This window comes from Festucalex cinctus, chromosome 15 (genome assembly GCF_051991245.1).
Source record: "Festucalex cinctus isolate MCC-2025b chromosome 15, RoL_Fcin_1.0, whole genome shotgun sequence".
Lineage (NCBI taxonomy): Eukaryota > Metazoa > Chordata > Actinopteri > Syngnathiformes > Syngnathidae > Festucalex > Festucalex cinctus.
This window is the reverse complement of record NC_135425.1, coordinates 16,723,930-16,742,071: the sequence shown is the minus strand read 5'-3', so window position 1 is coordinate 16,742,071 and position 18,142 is coordinate 16,723,930. Positions and strand designations below refer to the sequence as shown.

Genomic DNA, 18,142 nt, shown 5'->3' with positions numbered 1-18,142 from the left:
AGTTGTTTAAGGCACCAAAATATTTGTAGTACTAATTACCCCTAGTCCCAGCAACACCCACCCTCCCAAAAAAATAAAAATAAAAAAATAAAAAAATTGTATTTCTACTGAATATCTAGTATTCAAATATGATAAAAGTAAAATAAAAAAAAAAGTGTTATTAAATAACGGGTTAATTCAAATCAACTAGGGTAGTATCATGTTATTAAAATGATCTAGCATGTTACATTATTAAAGAATGCCATGGTATGATCCATGTTTTTTTCTTGAGCACAAACGTTTACCCACTCTGATTGAAACCCATGGTCCTGTTCTTCCTTACTTTTTGAGCAACAGTGCCCTCTGTTGTTGCTAAGGTGTGCGTGCGAGTGGGACTAGTTAAAACGTTTCCATTTTAAACTCAATTGCAGAGTCAGATATATAATTACCTCAATATACATAAATAGATATTTAAATTGACACAATTGATCAGAACAATCTTGCTCAAACAGTACAAATGTATTTATTTACTTGCTTATTTATTCAATCCCATCATGTTCACATTCTCTTCTTTTCAGGAAGCCGTAGTTGTCAAAGGGAACCAACCCACACAAGCACTGGAAGAAGATTTTAGCTCAGAGCATTTTGACCGTTCAGCTTTCACACTAACCACACCAAAAAGCTGAAATAATAGTAATTAAGGCAATGTAATGGCATGCCATGTTATTTCCTGTGGTGCTGAAAAATGTCCCTTATGTTTTCTGGGATATCAAAAACACGATCCATGATGTCACAAAAAAAATAAATAAAATGTTGTCCCATCTATTACAACAAAATTGGTCCGCAATAAAAACAAACCAAGTACTTTACACTATTATACTTTTTTTTATTTATCTCATAGAAAACTATTCAGCTATCAATTTTCTGTACCACTTGTGCTCATTATAGTTGTGGGGGAGTTTCATCCAATCCCAGCTTGGCAGCCAATTGCTTTGTATGAAACTAGTCCACAATTGCATTTATTCAGAGACTTTAGAGGCTACAAACAGCCAAATCATTCATTGCAAAATGACATTACAATTTGAGTGTCTTTTCTTTCATATTAAGGGCCCCAAAAACAGAAAGATCTCATTATGTCAACAACTTGACAGTGCATATTGTCACATTCTAGCTAAATGAGATTTCATAATATGTCAAAAGGACCCATGACAGCTCTTTGAGATGGGACAAAAATCATTGAAACAACTTCAAGCTGTATGGAAGACATGTTAAGTCACGAGTGTTAGTGTTGATTTTTTATTTTTTTTTTAGGTTGTTAGTTGTTGTTCGGTTGACATTTTTACCCCCCCCCCTCTCATTTTTCTTCTCCACCTCTGCTTTTATAATGTTCATCTGGTAGATTCCGTAACTTCTCTGCAGCCTACAAAAATATATATAATATAGTAAGGCAACTTCAGGGACAGGCAGTCAAATACAATCTTGTGACATGATTATTAGTCTAGACTTTAAAGGCCTCTGAATCTAGACGGACATTCTGCTTTTTGTCCCCACACACACACACACACACACACACACACAAAAAAAAGAAGCTTAAAAATGTCTCTGTCTGAAATACACATTAACAAACCACAAACAAACGCAGGAGTGTTACTTTTCTAAATCACCTGTTCCGGAGTGAGGTCCCGCTGCTCCGTTGCAAGCATCTCATAGCCAACCATGAACTTCTTAACTGTGGCTGAGCGCAGCAGAGGCGGGTAGTAGTGAGCGTGCAGCTGCCAGTGCGAGTTGTCTTCCTTTAAGTAAGGGCCAGTAGGGGCTCCTGAGGAAAACGCAGACAAAAACAAGATGAAAGATGAAGGATTTGTTAAAATGGCTCATTTAAAAGCTTTTCCCCAAAGCTCACATTTCATTTATCCATTAGGATGACACCTTGCACTCATAATTACTGAGCTTTTGTGCAAAGAAACTAAACAAAAATACAAATGAATAATAGAATATATTGATTTGTTTTCTCTTTGACGCTGCAATACACTTGCCCACACAAAAGGAATGACCAGGGTGACTGGCTCGAAGGCTAATTAAGAATATGCATCACCATGGGAAAACGAGATCATTCATCTCTCTTGCCATTCACACAATATGAATGAAGCCCTTTGCTCATTAAATCATTTCGACAGCCGAACAGAAATCAACACCTTTCATCGGTTATCTTACAAAAATACAGCAGTTGATGACATTTGAAGAGAGAAAGAAAAAAAAAAAAAAAAAAAAAAAGTACTATAAGGGATCAAAAGTGTTCTTAGGGAGAAACCCTTAAATAATGTGTGACAAAAGAAGCTCATTGACTGCGTTAAATTCCAAACCTACTTAAAATATGTATGTTTATAATGTTTAAATTAGTGGTTCTTAACCTGTGTTCAATCGAACCCCAGGAGTTCGGTGAGTCAGTCTCAGGGGTTTATTAAATAAATAAATAAATAAATAAAAATAATAATAAAATAAAAATAATTTTTTTTTAAAAAAAACCTTGCAACACCAAGTTGAGCAATAACTCAACTAGCCATCTAGCAAAACTAAATCAACATTTGCTTAAGCTGCATGTGGATGGGGAAAAAATCAAAAAGCAGCACTGCACACTCACCAGATGTCAAAATAACTTTAATGTGATGTGATGTGATAACGTTTCAGCTTCAGCCTTCATCAGATCACAAATGCTTGAGCCAGAGCAAATGGAGTTAATCAGCCCAGGTGTCTCTAATTAGCTCCAAAGAAAGTGGGTGGTGCTAATAAATTTATAGGCCACACCCATTATAAAATAAAATAAAATATGCACAAATAGTTTATATAAAATAAAATACAATATACAAAAATTACAAGAAGCTTTTGAGGTCAAAGTTAATATTTAATCCATGGGGAATATAAGAACACGCTTCCAATTGCACAATTGAATAAAAAAAGATGCATACATTTTTAGACCAAAAAGGAGTCTCAAGTAGCCTATAGACAAAATTTATGGGGGTCAAACTTCAACTGTGTTTCCCTCACAAGAAACCTCTATGGCAGACATGGCAGCAGGAGTGGACAGGAGAATATGAATCCATAATACTGCCCATGTTTCCCTCTGTGGGATGCAATAAATCTCCAGAGACAGCGACAAATGCAGATGAGTGGAGGGAGACAGTAAACAAACTAACTGCCGGGAACAGAAAGCGTAAGCACAAAGAAGAAACAGATCACAAATGAATAGGCGGGAGTGTGCTTATTAGTAAATGACTGCCCAGCTTCTAATTATCGTTGAAAGTTTTAAAGATGTTTAAGTTTCACACACACACCAATTGGTCAAAGAAGTATTTGAAATGTGTGCGTACCTACTGAAAAAGTTTGGAGGTTTCGCTTCCTAATCCATGACCTTAATACCATCCAACATTTTTTCCCATCTGCACAGCTCTACTCTAAGCCCAGACCCATAAAAAGACGGGCTGCGGCAAAATAAATAAAGATTAAGTGCAAACACAGATGGGAGATATAACTTAACTCGTTACCAAAGTTTATGAAGGTGTTAATGTGCATTGTGGGGACAAAGAAAGATTCGCAGCATGGGGACAAGTCCTCATGATGTGAAGGCACTGAGAATTACATGGTGAGTGGTCAGTGAAGTGTCCATTTTGTAAAGCAACTCAGCAAGGCGTTTGCTGCCGTTCACGTTGGACCTTCAACAGTGAACACTCTCGGCTATTGAGGCATGATGACACTTGCTCTCCTGTCACATATCACTCACTGCATCACTGCACTATGCTAACCTTTGTTCCGCTTACGGCTCCTTTGATTGGTGCTTCGTTGGCAAGCCCCCAAATAGGGTGTTTCTTGCAGTACAGATAAATATCAAGTACAGCCCGCGCTTTAGATAGAGCAACAGCTGCCTGGGTGGTAAACACCATCCTGAGCAGCGCTTACGGACTCTAGTTTATTTGTGCAAGCTGTTTCTTCTCAGCAGTCCAACATCGTCTTCACAGCTTGACTTCAGAGATGCAAGTTGATTTCTCTGTCTTTGAGCAGTGTCAAATAAAGTGATATGTTGACACGCCAACTGATTTTTTTTTGTTGTTACATTTAGGCTTTTTTTTTTTTTTATAGAAAAAAAGGTGAGTCTTTGCCTTTTGTGATGACTGAAGAAAACCACATTTTTTAAACCAATAATGGAATCAATTAACTTATTACTATTGTATACTTTTGTGCATATAAATCACAATTGCAAATATTTTTCGCCACCTATTCCGTTTAAAAGGACACTATAGTGTATATTTGCATTTCACTGCATGAACATTCACCTAGTCTCAAATTTTGCGAGGAACCTATTAACTCATTCACTCCCAGCCATTTTCACAGAAGGAATCCCGTTCGCTCCCGGCTGTTTTACTGGGTTTTGACTGATTTTGCAAGGCCCACAGAATATTGTGTTCAGTTGCTATAAAGGCATGGAACCTACCAAAAGAAATATTAAAGTCTCTTCTTCTTCTTTCATCAGGGAAAAAAAAGTATGTTTCTATCTGTTTCCGCTTTGGAGCAGTTAGCATTAGAAGAGAGCTAAGTTTCATCAGTTTTCACAAATCTATTTAAAATTGTAAGTAATTTAGCTTTTTTTCTAGATGGCTCTGGTTGATCTCCTTTGCTCTGCTGCCACCTGCTGGCCGTTCGTGTAATAACTAGGGATAGACCGATAATCGGCCCCGGCCGATTATCGGCGCCGATATTTGGCATTTTGACAAATATCGGCATCGGCCATTTTTTGAATCTGAAGGCCGATAAAGCTCACTGAGCAGGGGATACTTGCGAATGTAGCGAATTTGGGGTTTTCATCAGGATTTGTAAGATGTTCGCAGTCAGTTTTTTTTTGTCGTAAACACATTTGGAACATATTCACACAATTTTTAACCGCGAAAATCTTTTTGAAACGTTTTTACGAACCCTAACAAAAACCCCAAATGAGCTACATTCACATGAATTTGTTACTCAGTGAGAAATTATATATAGTTTGAAAGAATTCCCCCCCTCCCCATTTTATTGCAAATGAATATCGGCTTGAAATATCGGTTATCGGCCGACTTGACTACAAATAATCTGTATCGTATCGGCCTTGAAAAAACCATATCGGTCTATCACTAGTAATAACTACCATTTCTGCAACCATTCTTTGCAGTCGAGAGGCTGCATCAAAGCCTTCTGTATGCTCTAGCATAAAAAAACAAAAAAACATATAAATACGTCTTTGGGACACTTACATTAAAAAAAAAACGTAATTATACGTTATTGGGAGCAAATGAGTTAATTACTATGGGTAATTATTGTTTCTGTTCTCAGGCCAAAGCCTGCTCCTCTACAAAAATTCTAATTGCTTTGGTACCATCTTCTGACATTTTTTGTGTCAAGAAACTATGTTGAAGGAATGTGAGGAACTTCATTTATATGGCCCATTGCCCTGTCTAATAGAAAAAGAGTGCTTTGCCACCCACTATGAGGAATTATTTGTTGGGGTGTAAATTACTTAACTATCCCCCATGAAGAGTTGGAACACTTTCCTGCAAATTTTTGAAAAAGAAGAAGAAGAAAAAAAAAAAGTGTTCCACATTATTACATTTTTGAGCCAAAATAATGTCTATCACTCTCAGGCCAAACAATTTGAATTTGGATCAACAACAAACAAATGATGATTCATAGATTTTGGATTAAGAAATTAAAAGTCGTAAAAAAAACACCAAAACTAAGTGTTATCTAACAAAAGCTAAAAATAAATCCTGGCTCAGCCTCAATGGGTTCATCCTCAGTGAAGATGAAATTTGTTAGTCACATGGGGATTGTTGCAGATCATGCGGAGAGTCCTGCTGACAGGAATCATCATCATTTATATAAACAACCACATAATCAGCACTTATTCGAGGTCCCACAGCTCAATAACTGTGCAACAGAAATGATGCTTGACTGTAATGTAAAATTATGGAAGCAAGAAACATGCTTTTCTTTCCGCTTTTGGATCTCAACTCTTGTCTGCCAACTCATTTCAAAGTCTGTGTGAAACACGGATTCCTAGCTAATGCCATCATCCTGTCGTGTTTGCTTGTCCACAGGAATAGAACAAAAGATTCGGCTTGAATTTTAAATCTCCACTTGAATCTTTTCCATCAGCCTCTTAATTCTAAATGTGCCTTTCGTTATTTGTTCCTTTGTATCATGTTACATGAAAGTGGCATATGGGCGTCACAGTGGTGATCAGATGGTCTTAGGTATAAACAATGGGGTTTATCTACATGTACGCATTTGGCAACGAAAAGCTGGGGGGGGGCTGATAATAAGGAAGAGCTTAAATAACTGAACAATACAAAATTTAGCACATTTGATGCACCTCTCCAAGTTCTGTACTTACAAAGAACAATTTCTAAGCTACCAACATGGGCTATTCCAATGAGGCATGTTCACCAAGTATATACTCGACAACAACTTTGCAAAGCATCTTAAGCACCATTTAAATAAAAATATATTAAGTAGGATAAGGAAAAAAATGCATCCCTTCCCATTTACGTTGATGCCAATATCCTTGATGGTACACATTTAACCTTTAAATATGCTAATGTGATGGTGATATATGGTACACTGATGCTTCTACTGAACACTGAATTTAAAATCAACTTTTGACCTCAAACATGCTTAATATTCACTGAAAAAATATAATTAGTTGAGGGCAATTGGTCAAGTAATTTGAAATATTTTTAAAGTACTGTTACAGCTTTGTAAAGCTCTTCTTCTCCCTTCCTTTATCGCTTATCAATTCTGTTTAACTTTTGTAGATTATGTCAAATACGCTAACTATGGAAAACTTCTTCCTTGCCTAGTGTTCAAAAATATACTTCTATTCTAAGCATTGACTGTTACATATTTTGATTATAATTATGTTTATTGATCTTACCATGCCAGCCCATGGAGTAGGGAAAGGACACATGAAATAGATTGTCGTATTTGGTCAGCAGTTGCTTCATAATGTCAGCCAGACCTGAAAAAAAACGAAAAAAAAAAACATCCTAAAATGCTGTAGCAAGGGAATCTTAAAAAAGGCAAGGTAAGAACACAATGGACAATCACAACAAATGTTGACTATGAAACTGTAAAGAATTTACACAAAAGCGACAAACTGTTCTTATGCTTGAGACAAACAACTTCACAATTGTTTTGTAGCATCTCCCCAAAACACTTACTTTCCCGTTCATCTGAGGACAACTCATTGATTCTGAGCACATGTCGTCGTGGTAACAGCAGCAACTGGTAGGGCCACGTTGCCCAATAAGGAACCACTGCCAGCCAATTAGAGTTCATCACCACCACGCGTTCCTAAAACGGCGGCACAAATTTAAAGTGAAAATTGAGAGATGATAAGTTACGGTAATTCCTGCTGCTGAATATTGAAAAGAAAGCAGTTTTAACACATGATTGTCTATATCTGTGATTGATGTGGTTTACAAAACAACTTTGAAGTCATTTTAAGTTTTTGCGCACACCACTGGCATCCTGGGAAACCAACCATTAATCGTGATTAATCACGATTTAATCACATTTTTCTCTTATGTTCTACAAAGCTAGTTGACAGATATTTACTTAATAAAATATTGGAATTGATGTAAAATCACTTGCTGTTAGATGCCCAAAGACAGCTGGGATAGGCTCCAGCATGCTCACGACCCTCGTGAGGAAGAGGTTCAGATCATGGATGGATGGATGGATGGATGGATGATCTGCCAAAAACATACCACTAATCTGCTATTTAAATTTGGCTTTGCAAAGTGTGCAAATTATTTTAGAATTCTCCAACAAGCGTCAAGCAAGTAAAACAGAAAGTAAAACTAACCTATAGTCTGTTTATCCAACTTCCTCCCTATGACTCCTTCCGAGTTTGGTTCCAAACGTAAGCAGAGACTAAAGGCTGCCACAGGAAGTAAATGCAACTGTTTTAACTAAGTTTTTTTTTTTTTTTTAATTAATCTCCAGAGTTAATGCTTTAATTCTGACAATGTACGCCATGTAAACAACATACAGTTGTTCATATAAGTTAAGCTTTGCTCTCCTCTTTAACTTTCCACCGTCGTCCCATTCCTTTCCAGTATTTTCTCCCTGTCACTTTAAGCGGATTATAATGCAATAGAATGAAGATTGAATACAAATTAAAAGGCGAAAGGACACAGAAGAAAGGACCGAGGCGCGCAAGGCGTAAGTGGAGGATGTTCTAAAACAGACGCCTCACACGTTTCAAATCCTCCCCCAAAACTTTCATTCAATTATCTTGGAAAGTTTTGCTTTCAATCTCACATGGGAGCCAAACACCAAATGAAGCTTCTCCATGTTCTGCCAATTTACGGTCCTAAACTCGGGTCAGACAGACAGAAGTGGGACACTATCGGAACAAACACACACACTCACTATCTCTTTGATACACATACACAGCTTCCACTGTAATCTTATAAAGGTCAACCCCCATGAGTGCTTGTGCTGCGTAAGCACGCGCAGAGATCTCTGTGTGAATGAATCAGACAGCTACAGTATTTTCTTTAAACCCAAATCATGTTTAATAACGGACATGTGTGCCAGCAGTTACTGTAGGATTCCTAATTTGGCTGTAATGTAACTTCAGATCTAGCAACAAGGAGCATATGCTTCACACTAAATCCATGCTAAGGTTCAACTTGAATTGAAAGGATAGTGGTCCAAAGTGCTGCGAGGTACTCGGATCCTACCGAGTCCCAGACAAGCTTATTTCAGACCTTAGCCTAAGGCTTGATGTCAAAGGTAAAAAAATACAGCACGAGTTCTAGCTATTTCTTTTGTACTTAAATCCTTCCAAAATCTAGCAAACAGTTTGACTTTGACAACTTGAGAACATTTTTTTTCTTACTTTCCACCAAGCTGCTTACTATTACGACATTCATATCATGTTTAGGTGCTAAACGTTGCGTCGTGCCAAACTTCCTCAAGGTTGCCGTTGTTTATGTTCTTCACACATGACTGGAGATTTGCTAAAACGCGCGAAACGAACAAAATATGTCTCGCTAATCTTTTTTTTTCAGGTTGAAGATGGATGCCACAGCGTGATGCTAATGAGCGTTTCTGCTGCCCCATCACATGCTTCACTGCCTGAAAAACAGGTCGTGTGTGCTCGAGGAAAACAAGGAGCAAAAGTGTAAGAGAAAAACATGGGGAGGATGGGGGGCGGTTTGGGGTGAAGGAAGACTACAGCAACAAAATGATACACAAAGATTATCTTCATAATGGAAAAGTCAACTGCAACTGGATTCTGGAAACTTCTTTACTGAATTGGATAATCAATAAATCACTCAAATAAATGGCAAGGTAATGTCTCAACATAAAAACAACAGACAGACAACATTTTAGCTGAAGTCACAATATGACCTTATTTGGGCCATTTCTCAAAGGGAAACGTCACGGCGCTGTGTGTGCTCATCAACTGTACCTTTTTCTCAACTTCTTGCTTGGCATATTGCAGCAGCATTGGCTCTTTGTGTTTTTCATAGAACACTTTCTGACAGCGGTCAGACAGGGCTGGCTCATTTGGCAGGAAGCTGCTGGCCCACACCTGTGAAATCGAAGGAAGTGAGAAAAAAAAAAAAGAGAGCGAGATAGCCAATAATGAGATTTGACAGAATGCTATTAAATTGTGATAAAGTATAAAGTATTTATTTATTTATTTATTTTTTTGCTATTTTTTGCCGGATTCATGCTTTAGGGCAATATGTGTGAACAAACCTTTTATAATTTACTGAGTTTTTTTTTTTGTAATAAATATGATTCCCGCATTTTCCTTTTGGGACCAGAGAATTGCAATAAGAATTTTAGTTGTCTACTTAATAGTGGTCTCTTACTTCTTTTCGAGTTTTACTTAATATTATTTCTGACATTGGGGCTAAAATTTAATTAAATATTCCGTGTAGAGCAATAACCAGAGGCACGGAGTGCTGTTTAGGCATGCCACGGAGGACTGCATCTGACAGAATGGCTAATTGTTTTGTGATTAAACACCCCTGAACTTATTCACCCGAAATGCAGAGCACATCCAAAGGCGACACACACATTTGCGAAAAGGGTCCCCCTGGTAATGAAGTCATTATTCTTTCATTTTCAAGTGTTTTGTGTTGGCCCTTCTTTATCTTATATCATTCAGATGAATTCCACATGCGTGCCAACATCTGTAGCTGTGGGTGTGTTTGTGCAGCTGCGTTTCTGTGGACACGAGATCTCGCTCCTATCCAGTAGCAGACTATTGACTCAAGGAGAAATGAAGAGATGACCCGCAACAAAGACGAGCACCGAATCTCACAAGACAAGTTGTATCATAATGTACAGTTTTTAGATTAACCGTTGGTATGTAATTGGTCAAAATACTACAATATTGAGAGTATCTAAAAAAAATAAATACATTATATTGATGACCAAATTGAAATGATTTAATCTTCAACCAAAATTATGAACCCAAAGTCAATCTTTCTATTGTCCATTTCATTACATTTCCCTTGTAACTAGTTATTAATTATGGAATTTAGTTTTAGACATCGCAGATATTTCTAAGAAATTCCAGGGAAAAAAACACCGTGCATGATACGTTAGCCTGAAGTCACATACTGCCCTCTATTGGCAGCATCTAGATATTGACAGGACTTGACAAACTGGATGCTGATGTTGTCTGGTATTATTGCTGTGAGAAATACTATTTTCTGAATTTTGTTAAACTACCAGCTTAGAAAATGTGTGTTGAACCACCCTACTTGATTCAAATGTGTGTGGATGTACCATAATTTAATATCATACACATTACATTAATTAGTGTTGAAGGCCTAAACATTTTTTTTTTTGGTCAACATTCTGAGTCTTGAGTTATTAGTTTTTTTTTTTTTTTTTTACCTGACAGTGGGGATGTGGATTGGAACAACCCATCATAGCTCCTTTATTTTCAAAGATCTAAAGACAAACAGAAGATGATATGTTAGATTTCTATTTTTACTAATAGACACTACGCATTAAAACATGGATGATTTATAGGACAATGGTACAAATTTTACAGAAGGAATGAACGTAATACTGCATCATCCATCCAAACATTTTCAATCTTTCCCAGATGATAGAATGGCACATATAGACAAACCACCATTAATTTACACCGACACTGAATGGGAACTAAACGTATGCTGTCTACTCAGAATTCATGTGGGTCAACTGCACTACTCCTCAGTGATTTACAATAGAACAATAAATGTGAATGAAAATCTTTAAAATGATAAATAACATACAAATAAAATGTACATATATGTCTATCTTATGTTACAACAGAAGACGAAAGCTAGTAGGCGCATCCCATACCTGAACCCATGGGTAGGTGGCACCCAGTTCCTCCATAAGCTCCGCCCACTTGTCGATCACATTGACAACCTCTCCTTTTTTCATGAGAGGGAGGGTGACATCAGACCAGGGATGGAAACACATGACCTTACTGAAAAGATGAGATAATGTGTGTCTATCATATTTTAAGTCATGAATGAGAGTTAAATTGCAGCTGGGCGTGCATGTGCGAACCGCCAGCTCAAATAAAAAGCGAAATCCCTCTCTTCAAAAGTCAATGCTGAGGAAACTTGTGGGAGAACACCTGTCAAAATCTGACAATTTCTGACATTTTGAGTGGATTTTCAGTTGAGGTTTCTGGTTGTAAGTGCTCGTCAAACTGACAGAAAAATAACTTGCGTGCCTCGCGAGTTGCCCCTCGCAGAAAAAGATGAGAATGCAACACAAACTGCATAAATAAACATCATCTTCCTATGAATGAGGGAATAAGAACACTGATTATTTTATTTTTTTTAAAGAAAAAGTCAAGCAAATAAGACTTCATTGTTTTATGCCCTCCTTATAGGTTTTACCGTCATGAGCTAAGTTAGCATTAGCATGCTAACTTAGCATTAGCATGCTAACAAAGCATTAGCATTAACATGCTAGCATAATGTTAGCATTAACATGCTAACATAGCAGTAGCATTAGCATGCTAACTAACTTAGCATTAGCATGCTAAGCTAGCATTGCTGAAAGACCTTGTTAGACCATTTATTATGACGTACTCTGTCCGACAAGTTCTTGCAAGTACAATAGTAATGTAGTATTTTATAGGTATACAAACCTACAAACTGATACTGAAAGTGAGTTATATTCCTGACTATAACTGACACCCATGCTATGTGCTGCTGCTGCATTTCGGTTGTTCTCACAAGCCCAGATGTCTTATCTAATTTCAAACAGTTTGATGCAGATGCCAGTTTGAAGGAAGCATATGGTCGAGCTGCGGATCTACAAATAAACTTGCTTTCTTGTCCCCCATCCAAATTGGCTTCTCCTGACAGAAATGTACTTTAGCAAGCTCGGAGCTTACAAACAAGCCAGAGTTGTAACGCATTACTGTAGTCAATCTAAAATGAATGTAACCAATTAACATCACTACAGAACTTGAGACAAATCATGGACCCTTGAGAAGAATTTGCAATTATCCTGAGCTATCCTACCTCCTTCATGAGTTTTTGTTTTCTCCAGGAGACAAATCCCAAAGTTATTGTTTCTGTAATTGGTTGTCTCACTTTTAGATCAAGGCTTTGCAAGACACTACAACAATATGTGTGAGAAGATGCCAGCCTGTGCATGGTAAAAACAAAAACACATCACAGGGAGCAACAGGAAGGGAGTGGCTATCCTGTTAGGCATGCTTAACACATTGATTGTATCTATTTTGTACAACCATTGCATATAGCTATGAAGTAATTTATTTTATATAGACTGTACTTAGACATTTTGGACTTATCTTTGGAGGTTAGGAAACATTTGTATCCAGAAGAAAAACAAAGCATAATGTGTGAAGGTGTGACCGGGTGAAAGTTTAAGGAAGTCCAACACAATGCTGGAAAGCAAAGCTCTGATCCAAACTTCGCCTGAATTCCAATAAGGTGAACTAATGTTGAATGGTCCAAAAGTAGAATCCCTACTATTCTATTACAGATAGTCCAAAGATAACCTATTTTAGATCTGTATAAATAAGTCATCCATTTCTGCCAAGATACTCTATTTTGAGTGACACTACATAGAAATTATAACAATAGATTTATTATTGTGGTAGTAGTTGGCAATGGTGTAGAATTACACCGTATTATATTGAGTGACGTTCCTAATATGTGTTGATTGATAACCAACCATACTTATCAAACAAAGACTAAATACCTAAAAGGGCTGACAATCAACAACAAATATAAGTATGTTTGCTTACCACACCCCTCGGGCAGCTTTAGATTTGAACAATGGATGTTGATCTGCAGCTGAAGAGCACAAAATCTTAATCACACGATACTGTATAATGTAAGTAATTAAATGATCACATTTTAAAAATAACTTCTAAGAACTAGCGTTTTAATCCACTTCCACCTCATGAGTGTGGTGCTTTTATGATGAAGAACCATGTGAGAGCAGCAAATTAATACAAATTTGCAACACATTTATTTTCCCTAATGTGAAATAATGACTTTTATTACACTGATGAAAGAACCACTTACCGGGATCTGGAGCATCTGGTTGGATGGCAGGAAAGTCATTTTCAAAAACAAAAGTGCTCTTGTATTCTGGATTTTTCTATGGAGACAACACAAGAAACAGCAATTTCATTTTGTCTGGTTACCAAGGGATGGCCAAATGCGCATATTTCACTGGTGAGCCATCAGGACCTTCTCTGCTGACCTACATTTACAAGCTACAAGATACAGTGATATAGTGGTTTAGAAGCTGGATGGATTGAGTGAATGTATATTATGTACTATATTCCTGATAAGATCATTTTAAGTTAACAGATCTCAAAAGCTGCTTCACTCATATGTCAAGGTACCACTATTTTGTGAATGTGTGTTTTGTTTTCAGTTACCTCTCCATTAGCACGTGTGTTTCCGGGACAAAGTGGATTGTACGGATCATATCTCGGTATACATTCCTCTGGAGGTTTTTCCACCTGACCGGTCCAGGGTCTCTTCATACGGTGGGCTGAGACCAGGACCCAACTGTCTCTCAAAGGATTATAACGCAGGTGCTGGTGCTCTGAGGGTGCATTGAGACAAAAATAATAATGGTTGTGGTTAATAAAAGATAAAATATGGTCTTTGTTTGAACAGTCACACATTATGAGTAGTAGGTGTCATTTCTCAAACAAAGTCCTGTTTGTGCTTTTCAGACAACTTGATCAACGTCTCTTGCATGAATCAACAATACACTGATATGAATCATTATACGATAGCAGCATACTGAAAAATACTACATACACTGTTTGCACATTTCTAACCCATGTTCATGGGTGCTTAAAAAGGAAGTCAACGCCAAAAAAAAGTCTCTCACCCCGAGTCTAAAGTAGAGGCTAACATGTTTTTCACGACACAGGATAAAAAAAGATTCACAGGAGCAGACAGGCACAAGATTATTCAGTAGGAGGGGGAAAAAACTTGGACCGATGCATTTTTTTTTTTTTTTTTTTTATGTATCTGACCTCCAAAATAGGAGTGGTATGGGAGTGGGAGTCATTTTGAAAGGGGGCAACATGGGACATGAGCCGTTTTCACCATTATTATTTATTTATTTTTATTTTTTTACTATGGTCTGGGAAAGGATCCCCCCCAAGTGACAAAAAATATAAAACATTCCAACCACCTACGAATTAATGCAACAAACCAGCAAAAACTAAGAAAAGCAACATTACTTATATTATTTGGGGAATTTGCTTTGAATGGAAGAAGTGACTGTCGGATTTTCCCTGTCAATGCCCAGGAAACAATAAACTGAAGTTCAATCACACGCGCTGTCATTTGTGTAGTTTTGTTTCCGGTGCAGTGTTGATTGATTGAAGCTCCGTGGTTGTTAAACATGGCAATGTAACTCAACGCACTACGACTCCCTACCTTTTGGATCAAATTTGGCTTCAGGGGCACTCATGTCAACAACGTCGTTTCACTAAAGTTGTTCATCCATTTGAAGCTGGCTTTGCACGAAAACGCTTCCTCGGCGACTTCCTATAAAACCGGAACATACTATTTGCTACCGAAATACGTGGTGTTTATCTCTTAAAAGCAGACAACAATGTTCAAGTGGATTGACTTTGCTGGTACATATCTTCAACATATCATGAACGGTAAACATGAAAAATAATAGGAATGAAAACGGAGCCTTAATTTAGGGCTTTGTGTGTAAACGCAATCCCTAAAAGCGCAATTGAATGGAACGTACAACGACATCGTCATCTGATTGGTTCAGCGGTTATGTCCCGCCTCCGCAAAACAAGGAAGTAGCCGTCAGTCTCTTTTGTTGTTGGTGTGAGTCGTTTCCTTTTCTTGGAGCTCCTCAACCTGTTGCTGCGTGCCTGTCTGATTTGTCTTTTTGTGTGTCAACAATGGCTTTGTTCACATCGTGTTGTCGACTCTTGGTCTTTATCGGAGTTATCGTCCTTTCCGTGCTCCTGCTGAGGCACTGGATGGCCACCAAGCACTACATTTTCAACCACGACGATATCGCAAAACTGGCCAAACAGTACGCTGGTGAGTTCGAAGTTGGAAACCGGAAAGCACGCCACGATTCGTATGGATTGTCCTCACATGTCGTATAAACGCGTCCAACCTGTATTGGCATGTTTTGCATGCCTACCTTGGCTTCCGTGCTCATTATTTGTTTTATTAGGGCAGGACCACGAGCAGGCCTTCTCCAAACTGGTTGTCGAGCTGAGGAAGAGGTAAAGCGATTTTGCAGCTGCGAACATTTCAAAGCACGCACGATTATGGTTCCGTTTTTTAACGTCAGTCTTTTACGTATTTCTGTAGAGGTACACTTGCAGAAACTAATGTGAACCCTCAACAAAATAAAATTGATGTAACTTTTTGTTTGTATTGGTGTAAAACTAGTGTGTCACACTGAGAGCTATTTCAAACATTGGTTACCCTGTAACCACGAGAGGGGCAATTTATAAATAGCTCAGTACAAAGCACACATCTTATTGCTCCAAGGCAATTTGCATAAGAAAAATCTCACTATGTTGGTATTTTCTGATAATCACAAGCTTCATGTTGGGTTGTGTTTTATATTTACAATCTAGCTAATCCAATGTGAACTAATCTAGGTATCCCGGCCACATCCTGCCAGACGAGGACCTGCAGTGGGTGTTTCTGAGGGCTGGTGGCTTTATGGGTTCCATGTGTGTCCTCCATGCGTCCGTCACAGAATATGTGATACTGTTTGGCACTGGAATAGACACTTCAGGACACTCAGGTGAGGACAAAGGGAGGTCTGTGTGTGGAGCGCATCCAGAATTGTGCGAAAGGGATTGTATATTGAATTTGTCACGGTCAAAGATTAGAAAGACTGGAGTAAAATGCCTAGTGGATCTTTTGTCGAATTTGATGGGAATTGACTTTTTGATGTTTGAACTTTCTCTGTCGCCGTCTTTCTATAGGTCGTTACTGGGCTGATATTTCTGACACCCTTGTCTCTGGCACCTTCAGGCGGTGGAAGGAGGGAACCACAAAGATTGAACTTTTCTATCCTGGTATGTGTAAACACATTTTGTATTTCTTTCATGTCAGGTATAACCACAATGCAATTAAACCGGTATATTCTATATGAGGATATCACAAAACAAATAGCATAAAAAGACTGAAAACAATAACTGACCTTTCTTTCTCATACAGGTGACACTGTCATGCACCAGATGGGCGAGGCCGCAGGGGTCCAGTGGACCGCCGGCACGTGGATGGTTGAGTACGGCCGAGGTTTCATCCCGTCCACGCTGGTTATTGCGCTGGCCGACACCGTGTTCTGCACCCAGGACTTTGTCTCCTTGTTTCACACATTCAAAGTGTACGTCAAGGCGATGCTGTTAGAATGGGGAACAGCACTCACTGAGATTGGAGTGTTCTAAATGCAAAGTTGTGACACTTAAAACACCTGCACTGGGACAGTGACATCACAAGCTCCTCATGATGTGATGTTTTGTTTTAGATGTCTGATATGGAGTAAATTCTTGCCAGGTGATTTTTTTTCACCGTAAATGAAAGAACGTCTTGAATATGCTTGAGTTGAGAACCCAGTACACTGCATCAACACTAATACTGATACTTGGAGTTTAAAAAAATGTAGCCACTCCCTTCAACATTAATCTTACACTAACAGGCTCCTTGCAATCTTACACTACGAGAGCATTCCTTTTAAAGCTGCCTCCACAGACAATAAAGCCTTTCGGTGCTAACAAAACAAATTGTCTTACGCTGTGGTTTTTAGAAATGAGGCTCAAAAACCTTCCAAGTACTTGCTGAATGTGACATTCTTCTGAGGGTAACACATGACCCATTGTTTTCGAAGTAACCTCATGTTGGTGGTTGATCATCCTGCTTCCTATTATGGTTGACTATTGCATAAGCACTGCTGATATGTTGTGTCTTATTTACTATAAAAATACTATATGTGTTGTGATTTTTCAGTGAATCCTGAGTTGCTGTCTTTCTGTATTACCTTTATGAAGAAATTGTATTTGAAAACCAGCCACACATCTCGTTTTTGTACCTTAAATTGTTTGTAATTGTTATTTTTCTACCACACGCTCTAAAATTCATATAGTAGTGACATTTATAGCTGAAAAAATATCAATAACTCATTTTCTTACTTTTCACACTGTACAGTATGTGGTTCTTGTAAGTCTTGAAGGAATTAAAAATGCTTAAACCTTAAATGTTGAGCACAAATGCAAATAAACTATTTGGAAAATGAATTAATCTTGTGGCTTATTCATACTGCAAGTGTTAAATCAAGGTCAGTGTTGTTTTGTAATTCAAATTAACTCTAGTTAAGTCATTAGCTCTGGGAAACAATAGGCCTACACTATATTTTTTGGGGGGGATGGATGAGGTGGCTATGGTTGATCAAATTCCATGATTAATTACTTAATATTTTGATAAGCAAAGATGAACAATATATAATCGATGCAAACACCAGCCCTTAATACAGACATTTTCCAAACGTTACAATTATGAACCGAGTATTTAACTGTATTAACTAACTAATAACTGTA

At 37.9% G+C, this 18,142-nt stretch overlaps 2 protein-coding genes across 4 annotated transcripts; one reads left to right on the top strand and one right to left on the bottom strand.

Moving 5' to 3' along the window:
* Nucleotides 1-479: 479 nt before the first annotated feature.
* On the bottom strand, nucleotides 480-17,052 carry galt (galactose-1-phosphate uridylyltransferase). Of its 3 annotated transcripts, none has more exons than XM_077497580.1 (11): nucleotides 16,750-17,052; nucleotides 13,970-14,139; nucleotides 13,608-13,683; nucleotides 13,325-13,373; nucleotides 11,389-11,518; nucleotides 10,933-10,989; nucleotides 9,488-9,610; nucleotides 7,224-7,356; nucleotides 6,938-7,021; nucleotides 1,644-1,798; nucleotides 480-1,399 (listed from the first exon to the last, which is right to left on the bottom strand). In XM_077497580.1, exons 1-11 carry the CDS (start codon nucleotides 16,760-16,762, stop codon nucleotides 1,334-1,336), a joined length of 1,056 nt encoding a protein of 351 aa, XP_077353706.1. In that variant the 5' UTR covers nucleotides 16,763-17,052; the 3' UTR covers nucleotides 480-1,333. The 3 variants fall into 3 exon arrangements, with proteins under 3 accessions (XP_077353706.1, XP_077353707.1, XP_077353705.1); XM_077497581.1 differs by lacking the exon at nucleotides 16,750-17,052 and adding an exon at nucleotides 15,730-15,827; XM_077497579.1 differs by lacking the exon at nucleotides 16,750-17,052 and adding an exon at nucleotides 14,991-15,281.
* On the top strand, nucleotides 15,370-17,842 carry sigmar1 (sigma non-opioid intracellular receptor 1). Its single transcript, XM_077497582.1, has 5 exons — nucleotides 15,370-15,623; nucleotides 15,763-15,814; nucleotides 16,199-16,347; nucleotides 16,532-16,624; nucleotides 16,767-17,842. Exons 1-5 carry the CDS (start codon nucleotides 15,479-15,481, stop codon nucleotides 16,994-16,996), a joined length of 669 nt encoding a protein of 222 aa, XP_077353708.1. The 5' UTR covers nucleotides 15,370-15,478; the 3' UTR covers nucleotides 16,997-17,842.
* Nucleotides 17,843-18,142: the final 300 nt, after the last annotated feature.